General features: G+C 36.9%; 1 protein-coding gene across 1 annotated transcript in view; it reads left to right on the top strand.

Moving 5' to 3' along the window:
* ELAPOR2 (endosome-lysosome associated apoptosis and autophagy regulator family member 2) overlaps positions 1-20282 on the top strand; it is a 196938-nt gene extending 176656 nt beyond the window's left edge. Inside the window, exons 19-22 of the mRNA XM_036762173.1 lie at positions 6626-6752; positions 12466-12644; positions 13735-13900; positions 19835-20282. Of these exons, the coding sequence (XP_036618068.1) occupies positions 6626-6752; positions 12466-12644; positions 13735-13900; positions 19835-19894 (532 nt within the window). The 3' untranslated portion in view covers positions 19895-20282. The remainder of the gene's footprint in view (positions 1-6625; positions 6753-12465; positions 12645-13734; positions 13901-19834) is intronic.
* The last annotated feature ends 280 nt before the right edge of the window (positions 20283-20562 follow it).

Here is a 20562-nt window from a genome sequence, read left to right as displayed (position 1 = left end):
TGCCCCAGGCAGGGATCTATTGTTGTCCAATCTGTGAGCTCCAGAATGAATTGGGTTTAAGGTTTGGTCTTTGAGAAAGAGATCTAGCCAGCAAACCCCAAGTTAACTAGGCAGCTTTCGGCCATCAAAACTTACCTTCCTTTAAAGAGGATAGGTAGAGAGGCAGAGGGGTGTAAGGGTAGAGGTAGAGGCAGAGGCAGAGGTGCAGAGCTGAGTTACCCAACTGGCCAGGTAATAGCTAGAATATAAAGAAATGATTTGAAGCCTATATTGTGCATTAGGATTTCTAATTTGCCTCTTGCTGGTTTAACAATTTTATTTCTACTAACTTTGAACGTTCCTAGGAGCCTGTTATCTATCTGCCTGTTCTGCGCTTCTTGATTTGAAGTCTGTGAACTTAAAAAATATATATATTTTTTATAACTGTAATTCAGTATAATTGGTTCCCTTTGTAATCTTATGCATTTTTAATGCATTATTCTGAGAAGGGCCCTAAAGACTTCAGCAGACTTTCAAAGGAGAGCCTGACACAAAAAGGTTAAAAACTCTTGGGGAAAATCTACCACTTGATGAGTTACCTATAAGCATGGTTGGGCTGTTACCCTGGCATAGCAATATCTCCAGGCTTTCTATGATGATGAGCTATTACTCATTTCCCTAAATAAGGCCTCAAGATGATAGGAGTAGGATTGATTCTGACAATGAAGTTCCCAAATAAGGTAACAGAATTTGATAGTAAAGTTGTATGTGCCTACATGCTCCCATCCTTATGTACGTGCTGGATAGGAGAGGCATGTGCTGAAAATAAATCCCCTGAACTGAATAGTGAATGTCTATCCTTGCTAGTCAGCCTAGCCTCCTGTTGGGAACCTGAGATTGCTAGAAAATCTGTGCCTGTAATACCTGACTTGGAGGAAGACTTGAGATAATAGTAATAACACATTTGTGCAGGACTGACCATCTTGGTTCACAGAGATAAAATGTTATAAATGGAATTAAAGTCTTGTAAGCATATGTTTGCTAAGAATAGGATATGCTTCATTAAGGATTGAGCAAAAAATTTATAACTTCATTGATGTGAAGCCAAATGAGAGTTTCTAATTATTTTAAAGGTCACTTAGCTGGCTCATCTTTTGCTGGATTGTTGTCCTTGATTTTTTAGTTTTGTATCTCAATTTAAAAAGGATTTCATATCCAAACCTCATCCATTTGGTTTTGGTCAATAGGAATTATTTCTTCAAACTGTCTCTCAAATTTTTCAAATGCATCGCAACGATATTTCCCTTTCCTACTCCAGCCCCTTAATTTTTTCTCCAATCCACGAATTTCCTCATTAACCCTTGTAGTTTTGGAATAATTCATTGGGACAATATGGTTATTTTCCAAATATTCCCCATCTGTGCTTGACAAGCTTCTCATACCAATGGAGGTATTTGTACCCTGGATTAGGAGCCCTTCTTGAGAAGTTACAAAAGAAATTGGGTTGGCACCTTCATTTCCCCTATTATTTACAGGAAGTGTAGATATTCAGATGAAAAACAGTCAGGAATTACACAATTTAGCCATAATTCCATTTTCTTTTTTACTTTTTTTTTGGTCACTGTTTTTCTTCTGTGTTTAGTATCCTTGTAAATTTTGGACATTATTCTAGCTTCTTGCTCTTTTTTTGTTTCCTACCTCAATCCATAAGGAAGCCTTTCCTTGTTTGGATTGTGTTTTCAAAATTATATCCATGGGAATAGACTTCTTTATTTCGGATGGAAAACACTTTATTGGGTTATGCCAGTATGATAATGGATTTGTAAATGCATTGGTGTGCTTGCTCTCTCCCAGCAATGCAGACGTCAATTCAGTCATGCCTGCTCATCTTGGGTATATATCCATTGAGGACAATTTGTTATGTTAGTAGAATGAAATAACTGAGCCAGAATCTAAACTACTTTCATTTTCAGAGTCTTATTAAAAGTGAACTTTGCTAAGGAAAGGCATCAAATCACTGTAGTATTTTGACATTTAATTGTAACTTCAAAAATTACATCAAAGAAGCCCTTTGATTTTTTTCTTTGCAATTGTTACAGTTACCACATTTCTTTTTGGAAAGGAAAGGATTGTGATCATCCTTTTCATTTCTTTTGTGCTTTTAAATTTTTGCATCTGTTGTTCCATTTTATCCTCAAAAGAGCCTTGTCTAGTAGGATGGATATGATTCTCCAATTAATAGATGACAAAACTGAGACACTGTGTTTGTTGTTTGCCTAGGGTGGCATTGCAGATTAGAAACTGTACGAGGGTTGACAATCCAGTCTCCTAACTCCTAACCTATTCTCTTTGTAATGTTAATCACATAGATTCTACTTTTCCGTTGTTGAATTCTTTAAAAAACCAATCAACCAACCAAAGAACCTAAGATTTATGCTTTAGCTTTTCTGTAATAGACAACCATTTTGATTTTTCTTTAGTGCTAAATAAAGTCTTATGCTAATTTCTCACTTTGGTGTGAAGGTTATGCCAGTGGAGTGTAAACTTTGGAAGGTCCTACTAAGTTCAAAAGGCTTCAAATGCAGACCTTGTGATGGGTTGTATGTCTTCTGATGACTTGCCTAGCTAAGCTTGATCTTCAGATAATGAACTTTTTTCCCCACTCTTTGGGACATATTCAGCCCATCTGCTTAGGTATTTCAAAGACGTGATCTCACCTCTCATACTGATGAAATCATTTAAGTATTAGTGCCCAGCATTTAGCACGTCTGACACACAGAAAGTGCTAAAAAATGTTGATTGATTGATTGATATATGAGAAGGCAAATGTGAGCATAGTGTTGGGAGAAGGAGGTCAGGTGGGGGATCATGTTCATCCATTTTAAAAATAGATTGGAAAGACCAATTAATCAACAAACATTTATTAAAATCCTACTATGTACCAGATATTGTGTTAAACACTTGGGATGAAAGCCAAAAGTCAAAGTATCTGTTGTTGAGGAGCTTACATTCTAATGAGGGAAGACTACATGTAGTTATAACCTGCTGGTAGGGGGAGGACGTTAGCAGCTGGGGAACAAAATACTTCACACTGTAGGAAGCGTTGGAGTTGAGTCTTGAAGGACTTTATGGATTCCAGGAGAGATTCTAAGGATAAAGACTGTCAGCACAAAGCCATAGAGATGGGAAGGATGAAATGACCTCAAAGAATGCTGTCAATTAGTTATCCAATTTCAAAGTAGAAATGATTTAACTTTGAATAGCCTTTATCTGCCAGGTGCTGAGAAGTGGAAGCAGATCTTTATGATACTTTTGATTCGTGGAATTTCCTTTTTTTTTAATGCCTCCCCTACCCTTGAACCACCAAGATTCTGAAGTGCTAAATTTCCTTTTCCAATAGTAATTCCTGTTCTCCTTTATTTCTCTCTCCCACTTCACTTCACTTCCCCTAATCATGACCTTTGGTCTCTCATATCTCTCTCTGCTTTCCCAGTGGATCACCCTTTCATGGCTTCATTTCCCTCCTTTCAATAACCTTATTGTTATCAAAGTCAGTCACTTCAATAACATGGGCTTCTCCATTGTTGGATTCCAGGCTTTCTTGATTGACTATTGTTTCTACCCTGATAATCTTTTTTTTTTTTTTGCATTTGACATATAATTTTGTTCCAACAATGGATAATTCTGTCACACTTGTTCAAGACATAGGGCAACACTTAGTACAATGGAAAATCCTTGAGTAAAGGGATTTTTTCATTTTTGTCACTGAATCTTGCCGACACATTTGTGCCTCGAACGTAGTAAGGACTGAATAAATGTGTTTATTGAAAAATTGAATAAATGAATTACATTATAACCCATGTTGTATAGCCATGATTAATTAAAACAACAAAAGCAAAGTGATATTTTTAGCAGTGACAGATCTGAGTGAAGACCAGGACATTCTGTTAGTTGAGGTTCGGTCTGCATGCAAATTCTTAACCATAGAAGTTTTCTCCTAGTGTCAAGTTATTCAGAGTTGTTGGAAGAAGCCTCCAAACTGCATACTTGAGTCCCCCACACATTCCTGATATCTAACCTCACGGGGCCATTGCTACCACCAAGCAATCCATTTATTGATCTCTGATAAGCAACCTGTTACACTACTTACAGCAGCTTTTCAAAACTTTTTCCTTATATCCCCAACTTTATCCCATACCCCTTCTCTTTTTATAGATGTCCTTGTCTCCTACTTCAGTGAGAAAATTAAGGCCACCTGCAATAGGTTCTCTCGTATCTCCTCTTTTGCATCTTATACCTTCTCTATGTTTTTTCCTTTCTTTAAGTCCCAGAGGATTCTTTGCAAAAGCTAACTACTTCTCTGGTGCCCTCTTTTCCCCATTAACTTCTCTCTCCTTTGGGATTTTGTTCTACTGATTATTTTCTCCTTTCCCTCTCATCCTTTCTTATCTTCAGTATTTCACCTTTTAATGAGTCTCTCTCCCTTCTGCCTACAAATATGCTCAGTTCTTCCTATTCTAAAATTAAAAACCCAAACAAACCCTTCTCTTCACCTTGATACCCTCTCATTATTCAATAAATAGGTTTATACTATAAATACTACCTCTCAGAGACTGAGCTATATGTTGGTGGTACAAAGACAAAAGTGAAAAAAAATCCCTGTGCTCAAGGAGTTTATCATCTATCAGAGCGACACAGTGTGCATGTGTATAAACATACACACACACATGCACACATACACATACACACAATAGATGCAAGATAATTTTGGGGTGGGGAAATTGCTAGCAGTTGTGGGAAGTTCTTCAAATATAGGGTGGCACTTGAGCTGATCTTTGGAGGAAACTAGGAATTCCTGACCTGAGGAACAGCTGATACAAAGGCATTGGAGATGAGAGTTATCTATGAGGAATATGTGGATGATGGATGTGTATGTGTGTGCATGTTTGTGTACAGGTATATATAGGTGTATATGACTATATAGTGCATACACATGTGCGTATATTGTGTATTTAGGTATATATGTATATTTGTACATATATGTAAATATATAGGTATATATGTCTATATAGTGTATGCATGTGTGCACACATACAAACACACACACTATATGAGAAGAGATGAAAGCCTAGGGCAGAGCCTTGGGATCAACGTACATTTAAGTTATATGATATGGATGATGGTCCAGCAAAGGAGACTGAAAAGGAACAATCACAAAGATAGGAGAACAAAGAAAGAACTCAAGCAACTATCTATCCCTTTTCTTTCCTTCCTTTCATGGCTAAACTTTTATAAGGACCCTCACTAATCTTTACTTCCTTACCATGCTCTCGTTTCCTATGCTTTAATGGGCAAGTTGATTTCTGTTCTCACCCTTTTATTAAAATTGTTTTCTCCTGGTTACCAATGACTTCCTTATTGCCAAATTCAATGGATTCTCTTCTGTACTCACGTTTCTTGATTTCTCAGCATCATATCACACTGTTGATCCTTTGCTCATTCTAGATATTCTCTTCTTCCTCAGATTCCATGGTACTACTATTCCCTTGTTCTCCTCTCTGTCCAAATCAGGGCTGGGGAACTTGAGGCCTCAAGGTCACATGTGGCCCTCTTAGGTCCTCAAGTGCAGCCCTTTGATATTCAGTCAAAGCCTGGAGGCCTCAGGTTCCCCACCCCTGGTCTAAATGTTTCTTCTCAGTTTTCTTCGCTGGTTCATCTTCATCCTCTTCTTAATTATAGTCAAACCTCTCCTTTTTTTTCTCAACACTCTCTTCCTTGGCAATCTCATTCATTCTTATGACTCTGACTATCACTTCTGGTTTAAGTATATGTGTTTATGTGTGTGTGTGTGTGTAAAACCCTGGTCAAGTCACTTGATTCATTATTACTATATGCTTATTGAATTACCTAATGGACATTTCCCCTTGGATCTTAAATTCCACATATCCCCAAATTTGAACTCATCAACTTCCCTCCTCCAAAACTTTCTTTCCGCCTAGGCTTAAAGGGTCTGGAAATTTGTCATGTAAGCACTGAAAGAAAAAATGATTTCTCTGGTTCCAATGAATTTATGACTAAAACAGGCATTTCCACAAGGTTGGTACAGAAAGAAAAGGGACTGGATTTTTGGAATTGTGGCTCTGTCATTTCTATCCCTGTGACCTTGGCCAAGTCACTCATCCTCTCTTGGCTTTATTTTCTCATGAGTAAAATAAGGACTTTAGACTAGAAGACTCTGAGCTTGTGTGTGAGAGGTTCTTTCCAAATGGCTTCTTTTTCTATTTAATAAGCTTTTAAATTTCTTTTAAAAATTTATTTGTGCCTTATTGTAGAAGCAGATTGACTTAACATTCCTATACACATAACAAATGAGCGCTAAATAGAACATTAGAAACTTTTTTTTTTTTTACTCCAGGCCCTGAGTATTTCTGTAATTCCAGGGCTGAGACAACTATTTGTGCCCAAGGTGATTCACTTAAAAAGTTGCTACAGTGAAGACTTTGAAGTCGGGGGCTATTTTATTTTTGTTTCTGTATCCCTAGTGCCTAGGTGGTGCCTGGAATACAATAGATGCTTAATAAATGCTTGTAGATTGAACACAAGTCTGTTCATACAATACCCTACAGAAACTGTTTCTCTTCTTCAGCACATGTCCAGCGGGTACCTGTGATGGCTGCACATTCTATTTCCTGTGGGAGAGTGCCGAAGCTTGTCCTTTGTGTACAGAGCATGACTACCATGAGATTGAGGGAGCCTGTAAGAGAGGATTTCAGGTATGGGATATAGTAATGAAACTTAGTAGTCAAGGAAGTGTGCTCATGGGCCTCTGTGTTGTAGGGCCAACCTAAGCATCAGAGATGCATTTTTTTTGGAGATGTAGCTTCCTGGTTTAGCAATTGGGTCCAAGCTTATTCATAACCTAGTGTGACTTGAATATATATTTAAAGTAAAATGTGTTGCTTTAGCTGCAAAATGCCTGCTGTGCTGAGGTAGTAGAGGTAGGCACTAAGAAAGGAAAAAAAATTCTGACAAGTAGAATAGTAGCTATATATTTTTACTGCCATTGGATGTTACTAAGATGAAATGTGACTTGCATGATACAGTTGTATGGTCAACTAAATAAAGATGAAGGACTGACCTGACCCAATTAATATACCTAACATTTGATGTTCCTTTGAAGATAGCATAGGCTAAGGTTTTTAACATTCAATCTTAAGGGAGGCCTATGAAGGAAAAAAAATGTACATGCTCATATATATACTTATATTGATTCATCCTCTCCCAGTACATGAATGAATAAAAATTGTGGGCTTTTTGGGTTACTTGCCTACTATGAATTGTTATCTCCATGGTTATAGCCAGCGTTGGCTGTTTGCAAATTGGATCTGAGGGCAAATATTCCAAGTTAATATATATCTTAGTGACCATTTCATTAGAAGGAATGTTTTGCTTTTAAAGATGGAGAAAGCAAAAACCATAAGAAAACAACACAGTGAGTTGTCTTGAGGCAATTTGTACCAGGTGATGGTGGCAGTGGGAGGAAAGAACAGATCCTACTAAGAATCACAGCTTTTCAGCAGTCTCTAAAAATTAGCATAGCTGTTGGTTCTCAGAATGTGAGACCCTTGTTCCGGGGCCAGTCAGCGGACATACTACAAGATCCGAGTCAAATCAATCTTAACCTTTTTCCTATATATGAAACCAGAAGACAAAAGGAAGTTAAAGCTACAAGAAGATATGGCTCACGGGTTCTTCTTGTAGAAGCAAATTAAAGGGTCGATGGCACTGGTTTTATTATGCATTCAAAGGCATAATTTTATGAGTAAATTGGTCAGCACATATTGCAGTGTTCATGATAAGCATTCACAAAAAAATCTTCATGAGAATATTTGAAGTCAACAGATGTGGGAACATCTGTTATAGAGAATGAGGAGGTAGAGAAATTCTACAAGGAACTTAAGACCCTCCCAAAATGAATGACACATACTTTAATATCTAATGACTTTGTTGTAAAAGGTATGCATAGGAGAGGATACCAAAAATATGTTGGGAAACATGGTTTAGCAGTAGGAAATAAGACAGGCCAAAGGCATATAGACTATGCAAAACCATCATGCTTTTTGTATTATGAATATTTTCTTTAAAGAAAAGATTTAGGGCGCACCAGACATGATAAACCCTAAATGATATCTCGATAGGTGACAGTGTTAATATCTTATGAGATAAGAACTAACTGCTTAGTGATATGGGAGGAATTCCAGAATTCCCTATCTTTGTATAGCCAGACAACACATCTTCTCAGAGAAAATAAAATACCAAATTAGAAGAAAGAGTAAAAAATAAGGTGCCATTATGTGCGTTTGAGGCAACCTAACCCATTTAAACAAATTGTTGACTCTGAAAAGTGGGAACTTTTGATGTTTTCTCTGTCATTTTCTCTGTCAGCCTCTCTTAGACTTAATTTCCTCAAGAGTAAAATAAAAGGCTTGGACTAGATGACCTCTGGGGTCCTTTATAGCTCTCCGTCTCTTCGTGAGAGGTTCTTACCCCCATTATCTCCAGACTATCATTATTTCTTAAGAAAGCTTAACTGAAAAAAATAAAACCATCCTTTAATGTTTGGAAAAAAAAGAAACAGAAGACATCAATAAAAACCTATTTTTTTTTAAAAAAATAAATGAGTATTCATGATATGGCCTAAAAAAAAAGAAAGCTTAACTGATGGTAGGATTTACAGTAGGATGGACAAGCATCACAATAGATGAGAAAGCATAGTTCATTTGGAATCTAATGTTGTTATTTGTCCTTCATTCTTGAAGAGGACTAGTAACGTTAAGAGGGTGATGTCTTGATTTACAAGTAAATTGGGTTTAAGTGAGGCAGAGCTGTGCAAAGTCATTAGTCTCACTCTCTGCCAAAGTCATTAGAGTCCAGTAGCATGACAGGAGTCAAGACAACTGGCAATGGCCCAGAATGCAGTGGGACATCTTGGCCTTTTGAAGTTAAGGCCTTTCCCAGGTTTCAGTTTGTTTGAAGCAATGCCCATTCAGTGATTAAAGGCCAGGTAAGAATTGAGAAAAAAGATGGCCTAATTTGCCTTCATGAAAGAATCAATCAGAGTTCCTGTCCAGAACGGAAACAATTGCTATTTACATTCACTCTAAGCCATTAAAATCCAAACCAGGATCTAAAATTTGGAATATGGAATAGGGAGTACCCATATCATTGGGTTTTAGATGCATCAAAGCACCCAAATGTTAATCTCTATTAGTACTGGGACCTAAAGTTCAAACCACAGGTGGACCATTTATTTTTCTGTGTTTCACCAATGTGATCAGCTCAAAAACATGTGCAGCCAATCATAAAGGGGATTGAGTAAGGTAATGTTGATAGATTGGCAAAAACCCATTACCATTCCTGGGAAAATATTTCTACCCATGTGTATCTTTATTTGGGGTTGGTGGTATTTTCTTTTTGTATAAGTAATAGCTTTATTAAGATCCTATTAGACATCAATGGTGCTTTGTAATTATTTTATTCTCTTTTAAAAATTAATTTTTTCTGAACTTAAACATCCAAAAAGAACATTTCCATATGTACAGAAGAATACAAAAGAATTCTGTATGAAATTATGAATCCCCGTTTCATACTGCTTGCTTTAAAAAAAAGTAAATGAGTTTTGTACATTTCTTTAACAACCATCTCGCTTATCTTTGCTCCCTCCTGAACTTCCTTCTCTTCTGTGCATAAAAAATGTCATGATGGCTCTCTTTTTTAGTGTCACTATTGCCGCTTTCCTATTAATTGAGAGAAAGAAAGGTTAAAAAAAGCACCTTTGTGACAAAAAAGCATAGTCAATTGAAACTAATCTCAGTGTCTGCAAATGTATGTTTTCATAGCTTGTACCCATCAGTTCTCAATCAAGATGTAGGAAACATGCTCCATCATAGGTGCTTTAGAGACATGGCTGGTCATTCCTTTGATCAGAGTTCTTATATTTTTCAGTTTTTCTTTACAGTGTTGTTGTCCCTGTATGAATTCTTCTGATTTTGCTCATTTTGGTCTGCATCAATTCACGCTATACTGGACCCTCTAAAATCATCTTTCATTGTCTCTTATGACATAATAATATTCCATTACATCCACGTAGCACAATTTGTTCTGCCATTCCCCAGTTATATGAGGCAATCTAAGGCCTCTTCCCCCTTAGATTCTAATTTCTTCTCCTCCTCTTTAATCCTCAAGATGTCAGTTTTGCTTGTGACCATTCCTTCTTGGATACTATCCTTGTTCTTAATCCCCCTTTCCTCATCTCTTCTTGTTTATGTATTGAGTTTGATGTATTTCTACTAAAATTTGTATACGTGTATTTAGCCCTCCACTGTCCATTTCAGATAAGAGCAAGGTTCATATGGTACCTGCTACTTCACCTCTTCCTCCATATTCTTTTCACCCACCCCAGTTATAAGAAATAGCTAAGTTTCATGCCCTTCTTCCTCTTTTCTACAACAGTGTATTCCTTTTTTAGTAATCCATTCTCTTTATCCTATTAAAACACTTAGGACAGAACCAATATACCTCAAGGACCTTTATTTTTCTTGTTTTACATCCTCATCCCTTTGGACACATTACAATTCTGGAGGGACCATAGTTTCTTTTCCCTGTATTAAAATTTTTAGCACTAGATCATCATGCAAGTCCTTTAAAATGTTCAGACAAATTTACTTTTCCAGGGTTCTCTAGACTCTTGCATTTATATTTCAGTTTCTACTTAGTTCTAGTATTTTTTTAAAATCAGGAATGCTTGAAAGTCCTTTATTCTATCAAAAATCCACCCCACACCCCCAATGGATAATACTCTGTTTCACAGGGTAAGCTATCCTTGGTTGTAAGCCAACAAACAGCTTTTGCCTTTTGGAATACTGTATTCCAAGATCTCATTTGGTTTTTAGTAGAAGCTGCTAAGTTTTTCATGATCTTGGCTGTAGTTCTGTGGTACTTGGACCACTTCCTTGACATTGATGAAACTTTAGGGTTTCCCTTTAGGAGCTGATCAGTGGATTCTTTTTCTTCATTTTGTCTTCTGGTTCTAATACATTTTGGTAGTTTAATTCATGATTTCTTGAAATAAAGTGTCTAAACTTTCTTTTTTGAAACATGATTTTCAGGGAGTGCAATAATTCTTAAATTATTTTTCAGGTTTTTTTTGTTTTCTTCAGATTCTTGATATTCAGTATCTTACATTTTCTTAATCTTATGATTTTGTTCTAATATTTAGAAATTCTATTTTTTGGGTAACATTCACTGTTTTTTCTTCTGAGCTAACTATTCTTCAAAGTCTTTTCTTAAGAACTTTTATGCTTCAGTTTTTTATTCCTCCTAGTATTCATGTAGTCTTTGTTAAAAATACATTTTTTTCTTTTGAGTCTCTGCCTATATATGTTACGAAGTTAGATTTTTGTTTTATAATTTTAAAAATATTAGTGAGCATTTTCTTTGATTTACTTATCCCTCCAGCTCCAGGTCCTAAATTGGGGCTTTGCGCCAAGACTAGGGTCCACCCATTGTTGCCCCTTTGAGCGGAGTGATATGTTCTTTTTGTTCACCTCCGTGACTTCCACCTTCTAGGGATTGCCCCTCTCCACCCCAATTGGATCTTTGAGTTTCAGAATGCCAGATATTCAGGGCCTTCTCTAGAGTCTCAGGTCAGAACATTAGGGGCCTTAGAGCCCTTGGGCCTGTTCCAGTTTGAGCACTATGGCACTGTACATGCTCTTATAGTCTATCATTCCTTCCCACCCCCATGCCCAAGTCTTCCATGGCCCCTCCCTTGGATCTTTCTGACTATCTTGGGGTTTTCTTTAGAGAGTTTTCCAAGCTTGCTGCCTCCAGATAGCTACGACTGTTTGCAGGCTATAAATATTCTGTTCATGGGTATGCTAATGTTTTTCAGGGGCTCTTAGATGACTTTCTGTGTAGTTCTAGAGTAGAAAATGTTAGTTACTTGTATAGTTACTAGTATATTTCTTGGTAATTATTTGTCTTGGTGAGAACTCAAGAATTTTTCTGGATTAGGTCTATGGGGATTAGGTGGTCTGCCTCTAGTTCAGATGTCTATTTTGAGAAGAAGTCTTCATACATCTGCACTACCAATGAATGGGACTCTGTTGGGGGAAGATTGCAGAATCCATGAGCCCTGATCTCTGATTAGGTACTCTGACTAGGCTGACTGTCTACATATCCAGTGTGATTCTGAATAGCCAGATATCAATTTACTTTATAGCTTCATGCAATGTCAGCATTAAAATATAGTTCCTCATGTCATATACTAGATTGTAAAATTCTTAAGGGGAATTACTGTGCTGTTTTCTTCATCTTTGTATTCTGAGTATCTAGAACAATACAATGCTCATGGGATCTTTTGAAATGTTTTCTGAACTTGTCCAGCTTAGTGGAATCTGTAATGCTGTTTTCAATTTTTTTTAGGAAACCTTATATGTATGGAATGAACCAAAGCAATGCATTAAAGGGGTTTCCTTGCCAGAAAAAAGATTGACCACATGTGAAACAGTTGACTTTTGGTTAAAAGTGGGAGCAGGAGTAGGTGCTTTTACGGCAGTTTTACTTGTGGCTTTGACCTGCTACTTCTGGAAAAAGAATCAAAAGTAAGTACCTATAATTCTTCTTAGAATGACAGACTGTAGGTTCTGTCTAGCTTATGAAAACTAACAACTTTTTATTTACTCCATAGAATCCAAAAGTCTCTTGTAAAAATGCAGAGAAAGCCTCCTATATAGCAAACAAAAGGCATCATTTTGCCTATAGATCATAGGATGAGATCAAAGAACTTGAGTGCTAGAAGGGCGTTAGAAATTACCTAGTTTATCTCCTTTGTTTTAACATGAGGATTTTAGGGTCTAGAGGGATTAATTTACTTGTTCAAGGTCACACGAATTAGCTAATGAGAGATCTGAGATTAGATCCAGATTTTTTGAGAACTGGTCCAATTCTTTTCACATTATACTATGTTATTGTCTTGTCTCTTCTACAGTCTCACCATTTTAGTAGTCAGAATTGTGAAGTTCACTAAGTATAATGGCAGAAATAGAATTTATTTCCTCCAGTAGAATGTGAGCTTGAGGGCAGGAACTATTTCATTTATGTCTTCGTAGCCCTAGAACAGTGCTTGACACAGACTTGTCACTTAATAAATACTTGTTGCTTGATTATTTATCCTCAGAATTCTGCCTTTATAATAATGTTAAACTTCTTGACTCCTTTGAAGTGAATAATATGTTGGTGGAAATGGAAAGTATCAGGTATAGTGGATGATGTAGATAGACCCGGAAGTTCTGTCTTCTTTTTCTTACCTCTTGTTGTCTCAGTACCGATTAAATCCTGGGAGTCCTTCTAAACACTCCCTCTTCCTCCTGTCCCATCCCCAAATCCAAGAAACATATTTAGGGCTCAGTGTTGTGTTTCTGTTTTGCAAATGCCCAACAGTTTGGAAAATCAATCAACACAGAATAACTGTTATTGACTTCGTTGTATTTACTGATCAGTCTTTAAAGTTGGTATGTTTATCCATTGGAAAGAAAGACTACAATAGTGCTTTGTGTGGAAGGATGAACATTTGAGTGAGTGGATGAATTTTACTATTGGAACAGTTAAGTAGAGAAATGGTTACCTAAAATAAGTGACTCCTGATTAGCATTTAAAACCCCAATTGCTGTTTTTCTCTTCTTTATTATTTAGGCTGGAATATAAATATTCTAAATTGGTAATGACAGCTAATGCAAAAGAGTGTGAGCTCCCTGCTGCAGATAGCTGTGCTATCATGGAAGGGGAAGATAATGAAGAAGAGGTTGTATATTCCAATAAACAGACACTCCTGGGGAAACTCAAATCCTTGGCAACAAAGGTGAGAAGTAGAACTTGAACTTAGCACTGCTGCACATTCATAGACCCTTGACCCCACAGGTCCATATATATGGTATTAAGGCAAATTGCTCCCAAATTAAGATCTGTCTCCATGGCAAACTTTTCTACCCTTTTAAAAAACAAGGTTGTTCCATATGAGCAGAGTAAAGTCAATTTGAACTGATGAATAATTAAAGGTAATCATGAGCATATGAAAAAGTATGTTGGAGAAGTTACTTCCAGGTTTATGAAACCAAAGAGGCCCAAGGTTGGCAGAAAATTTCAAAGTCTCACATCAATACAGCATGAATACTTGTTTTCCAGAAGAGAATAAAAGGTTACTGGATATGAAAAACATTAACCAGTATTTTTAAATTTTTTCATTTTTTTTTGAGGAGGGAAAGCAGGGCAATCGGGGTTAAGTGACTTGCCGCCCAAGGTCATACAGCTAGTAAATGTGTCAAGTGTCTGAGGCTGGATTTGAACTCAGGTCCTCCTGACTCCAGGGCCAGTGCTTTACTCACTGCGCCATCTAGCGGCCCCTAAACAGTATTAAAAAAATTAAATTGACTATATTGTAACAGAGAATGTTACTGATTTGGGAGTTATATCTTAATCAGCTATCTCTATGCAGTCAGATCAACTAGGTCAAGCAAAAATAAAAACCGACATCCAATTAAAAGAAAGGCAACTGGTAAGAACCAGATAGTTTAATTAATTACACCAGCTTCAACCTTGCCATTTCAAAGGAACCATTAATACCTAAAGTGGGAAATGAAAAAAAAAAGACAAAAATAATGCCTGTGATAATCACTACTTCTTGCAAAAGTTTAGTTGATATAAAGTAGTCACCATGAGAAGATGGTCGAAAGAATCCAGACGCTTCCTTAGCCAGCAAACACTTGATCTCCTCGATAGGAGGACAGAAATAGGGGCCAAAGGCAGTGCCAGTTAAAGGCAGTTTTTCAAGATATTTGTTTTGTTTATGACTTTTCCCTCCTGGGCATTATCCAGTTTAACATCCCTTCACACTTCCCCCACCCTTTCTAAAATGCCATCATGGAGGATGGCATAGGATAATGAGCAGTACTGCCTCATAAAATAGCAAAAAGCTGTGGAATCCAAAACCAGTCAACAGGAAATTTGGCCTAAGACTCAATCTGGTCATGTCTCAAGAGTGTTCCAACATAAAATTGGCAGAAGAGCAACAATTAGATATAAAGTGAAACCAACCTGTCAGTGTTTCTATAGCAGTCTATCATCAGTGATAATGATCAACTGATGAGACGAAAAAGGAAAAATAGCCCTTAAAATGATTAAGTTAGGAAGACCAAATATACAGCTAGAAAATCCATGCTGGAGGCAATAAAATACTAAAAGCATTGAGGGGTGATCCTACAAAATACCCTAGGGAGGGGAAGGCATGAAAAGAATAGAAAGATGAAAGACAATATTAATGCCCCCACAAAGTGATTTATAGAACATCGATAACTTCTGGCTCATATGTCTACTTTAGAAAATCTTTATAAAAATGATAGATGTGTTTATTGATGAAAACATAAAAGAGAACAGGTAGATTATTTAAAACAAATTTTTTTATTGACAGTTCTATTTGTACTGCTGTCATTTCTTAATCTTGCCCCCCACCCCCAGCCATTTCTTATGACAAAGTAGTTTAATTAAGTGAAAGAAACCACCACATTGGCCATATTCGACAATGTGTCTCATTCTTCATTTATAGTTCACTAACTGTCCAGAATAGTGAAGTAGGTTTTATTTTTGGTGCTTCGGAGTCAATATTCATTACTCATTGATCAGAGGTTGAAGCTTTTCGGTGTTGCCTTCTTTTCCTTCCTATAATTTGGCATCCTATAACTTGTTCTCTGGGGTTTTCTCTCCTTTCTGATTCAGTCTGTACAAGTTTTCCCAAGTTTCTCTGAATTCTCTATATTATTTTTTAGAGTGCAATAATGTTGAATTACCTTTATATGTCAAATATCAAATTTGTTCACTCAATAGATGGGAACTCACTTTGTTTCCTTTTTTTGGGCTACTTTAAAAGGTGATTTTATAAATATTTTTGTGGTATGGCTTGATCAAAATGTATGAACAGTTTAGTGACTTCGCTAATATGTTATGAATGGTTTAACAGAATGATTAGGCTAATTCATAACTCTACCAACAGTGCATTATGTCAGCCAGACTTTTGTGTGCCATTCTCTGTAGCAAACCACATCTTTAAAGTCACACAACTGGTTAAAATCTGCAGAGAATACAGTATCATGCTGTTTATTATTTGTTGATTTAGAAAAAAAATTGGTAATGCATAATAAAATGTTAAATGTTCAACAAAGAGTCTCTCATGCATAGGTTAAGATCATGCAAGTTTCTTTGAGAAATACAATGACAAATATAACTTTATTTAAAGACTATCTGATTATTAGCATTAGTTGTAGCGTAAAGCAAGGAAAAAAATGAATGTTCACTAAAGGCATTTGATATTGTCATGGAGGATGTCCTGTGCAAAGACTGGATGGAGTTCGGACTTCCTATAAATGACAATGTCTTGCATAAACAGATAGCTGTGTCAGGTCCATGACTATTACAAAGCCTCTTCAGTAAGTTCCATGATTGCTTAGAAGATTGCTTACATTAGCCTAGGAATCTAGGTATTAGAGACTCCAAAAATGGAAAATGTTGTGGCATTCAATTTTATGGCCAGTGCATTTAGTTAATACCTAAATCTGGTACAGTCATTGTAGATTGACAATGAGTTTGGGTCAAGATTTGATAGAAGAAAGATACCAAGGTGAATTTTATTTGAAAAATCATTCAGTACTTTTAATAGTCCCATGCAAATCCCTGGTGCAAAGAGTCAACTTTTCAACACAAATGTTCTCCTGGCAATATTACATGATTCTTTATCTTACAACATTACGATCTCTAAGAAATCAAAATTTTAGGTGATTCTAAGGGCAATGGAGAGTATAAGTAGGCTGTAGGGTATTTCCAATGATAATCTATATGTGAGAGATAGGGTAAAAGGGTATCATTCAGAAAATGTATGTCTAAAAAAGGTCAGAGAGTCATGTGACCAGAGGAAGGGATAACAGATAATAATAATAACCAGAAAGTATATAGCACTTTTAAGACTAGCAAAGCACTTTACAAATATCTCATTTTAGCCTCATAACAACCCTGAAAGGTAAGTAGAAGGTATTATTATCCTTTACTTTATAGATGAGGGAAACTGTGACAGAGAGGTTAAGTTACTTGACCAGCGTCACATAGTAAGTTTCTGAGGTGGGATTTGAACTCAGATCCTTCTGACTCCAAGCCCAACACTCTATCTGCTTACCATCTAGTAGTACCTATGAATGGCTCCAATTCATTTGATGGCTCCTCTATGTGTAGGAACACACAGAAGAACATGGACAACAATCACAATGATGAGAAAATGTGACTGGATTGTAATCTGGACCAATGGAAAGCATACCAATATCCGTGAGATGATAGAACTATTGAAATATTATTCCAGTCTGAATATTGTCCCCAAGCTAATAACCCAATACTATTAAATGATGTCTGAAAGCAAATTTTGTCAGCATTCTCACTTAGCAGATGGGAAAGAACCTTGTCACTTGGTTTTTGTTGTTTCTTGGCTTTAAAAATAGGAGGGACATAAGGAGGGAGAAGAGAGGAAAAAAATCCCACCAAATTGTCAAAAAGTCTAATAATTCATTGTAGATGGCACAGTGGGTAGAACACTGGGCTTGCAATCAGGAAGACATCTTCATGAGTTCAAATCTAGCCTCAGACACTTACTAGCTATGTTACCCTGAGCAAGTCACTTAACCCTGTTTGCTTCAGCTTCCTCATTTGTAAAATGAGCTGGAAAAGTAAATGGCTAACCATTACAGTATCTGTGCCAAGAAAACACTAAATGGGGTCATGAAGAGTTGGACGTGACTTAAAAATCACTCAGCAACAACAATAATAGTTCATATTTGACTATAACAGTTCACAAAAAATTTAATCCAGACAAATCCTTGAAATAAGTAATATTAAGTATCGTTATTCCCATTTGATGTATGAAGAAATCGAGGCTCAAAAAGGTTGAAAGGCTTGAATTCCATCAGTAGTCAGTGAAGTCAGGGCTGAGACCCTCATCTTTCTAGTCTACTACTTATTTTACTACATCATTACACATGCCTATTAATCGGCCAACAAATACAATATATTTAAAATTGGTAATAAAATAATATGGAAAAATATCTTAGTAACCCTTGGTTTTTTTTTTTTTTGAATTCATGATTTTGGCAAATACATTTATACTATTTCCAGGGGCACATCTTGCCTGACAGGCTATTGAGAATAAAATGTATAAATACGTCGCTTTCCTGGCCATTTTGCTGGACCTTTTCTTCTCGAGTGGCCAAGTACCTTACTTCCTCCCCAATCTCAGTCATCTCCACTCAGCTTCTCTTGCCACTCAAAGTCTAGTAACAATAAAGGGGAGGGGAGAAAGGAAACGATGAAGAAACAAATATTACTCTGAGCCAAGTACACTATGAAGTGGTGGGGATACAAATACTAGCAAAAAGACAAATCTTGCCCTCAGGGAGCTTATATTCTAATGGGGTGAAGACACACAAAAGGAAGCTGAAAAGTGAGCGGGGTGGGGGAAGGTGTGTGTGTGTGTTTAAAACAAATGTACCTGGAACAGTTTTGAAATCCAGAAGCCAGGGACTGGGTGGGGAATGTAATGAAAGCCAGCCTCAGCCCTTCCACAAAATAGAGATTCCAGAAGGAATTCCCCAATGGGAGAAGGAGGTTGATGTTACAGGGAGGACTGTGAGGGCTTCAGGAATGGCTTAGGTGTTCCAGAGTGATGAGACCCCAGGGTCAAGAGAAGTTTAAGGAGGACACAGCAAAGTTTTGAAGTTCAGAAATCAGGAATAGGACCAGGAGGAGAATGAAGACCAATTTAGGTCTTCACAATGGCAGAGGAGGGGCCCGCCTTGCAGAGGGAAGGTCTGTATTGAGGAGTCTAGTTAGATCTTCAAGGTGAGCAGGTACCAGGAGCTGAGGGTAGTTCCAGTATAATACTGTATGGTTTAGAAGTCCAGAATCCAGGAACAAGGCTGGAAGGGAATAAAGACCAGCCTGCCCCACTCAACCATGGATAATCTCTCCTCTTTATATTTGTCATTGTCTTGGTTAAAGGGGAGAAAAGCCTAGAATTTGTTTTGAATTTATTTTCTAATAAATTCCAACAAAGATATATTTCTAGGGCTTAATAGTCAACCTAATTAGTTGTGATTTATTTCCCATAAATACTAAATATATGTTTTTTAATGTCCTGAAACCAAAATATTATTTTTACAAATCAGAGAGCCTAAATGATTTTTTTGATATTTATTGGCACTCTCCTTTAGATAATTTCTGCTTTTTCTCTTTCTTGACTGAGACCATGTTACCTAGGAAATACTTGATTTCATTCAGTTACTTTTTGCCTGTTATTGGACCCAGAGAGGTTAAGTGACCTGATGTTGGCTTTGTAATCTTGGGCAATTCTCATAAATAGTCAGTGTTCTAGGTAACTCTCTAAGACCCTAAGTTACAGAAAAGATGTGGACCTGTATTGGTAGAAGAAATTTGCTATGCTGGGCATTCTGTATGTCAATGAAATCACAGATGGAGTGTCTATCCCTATCAAATTGCTACAGAGGTATTAAAAGTGACCTGTTTCAGTTCTCAGTTTGGTTGTTTCTGTATCCCAGAAGGTTTTGGTTTCCATATTAAGTGAGTGAGTTTTCATTTCTATTTGTTACTGAACAATAACCTGTAGTATCCCTTCTGGCTCTTTGCACTAGGATTCTAAAATCATAATAGGATTTTGTTGATTTATTTTTCTGTGGCTTTTTTTTGGAAGGAAAAAGAAGATCATTTTGAATCTGTTCAACTGAAATCCTCAAGATCCCCCAATATATGAAGAGACAGTGCTGCCTTTGGTCAAAGGAACAAAGAAACCTGCTTTCTAATTTTACAGGACCACATTTTAGAGCCCATCTTGGTATCCAGGACTGTTGGTGATACCTGTGAGAAATACTGGACTGTTGAAAAAAGAAGGTTGGAGCCTTCTGGTTGTCTGGTTGCCTTATCATGTGGTCAAGTACCTTGCCAAAAAGGAAAGCAAACCATTTGGTGGCCAAGTTGATGGTGAAGTTCAACTCAGGAAAGAGATATTTGTGTATATACATAACTGAAAACCAAGTTTAAAGCCCATCAGCGCACTGCTGATGCATGCCATTTAACTAATTGGTAACTTTCATTTCTTATAACTTTTATGAGAATTATCATGTGTGTGTGCGTGCGTGTACGTATGTGTGCATGCATGTGCAATCATATGAATGTTTTCCCTTATTCTTTTGGAAGAGTTCAAGCTTTCCATGAGATACAATCCCTCTGTCCCTTAGTCCCTATTTTTTTGTCCCTCCTATCATTTAAAATATAATTTCCCTTTAAGCAGTGCTTGAGACTTAAGAACTTGAATTTTCATTCTTGCAGAGAGATTTCCCCTTTGATTTGAGAAGCCCAAGTTATCACTGTTTTGGAAAGAATAGGGTCTCCAGGTGCCTGGGGTATCTGAATGTGTGTTCT

Source organism: Trichosurus vulpecula, chromosome 5 (genome assembly GCF_011100635.1).
Source record: "Trichosurus vulpecula isolate mTriVul1 chromosome 5, mTriVul1.pri, whole genome shotgun sequence".
Classification (NCBI taxonomy): Eukaryota; Metazoa; Chordata; class Mammalia; order Diprotodontia; family Phalangeridae; genus Trichosurus; species Trichosurus vulpecula.
Note: the sequence above shows the minus strand (reverse complement) of the source record. Positions and strands in the feature narration are given on the sequence as shown.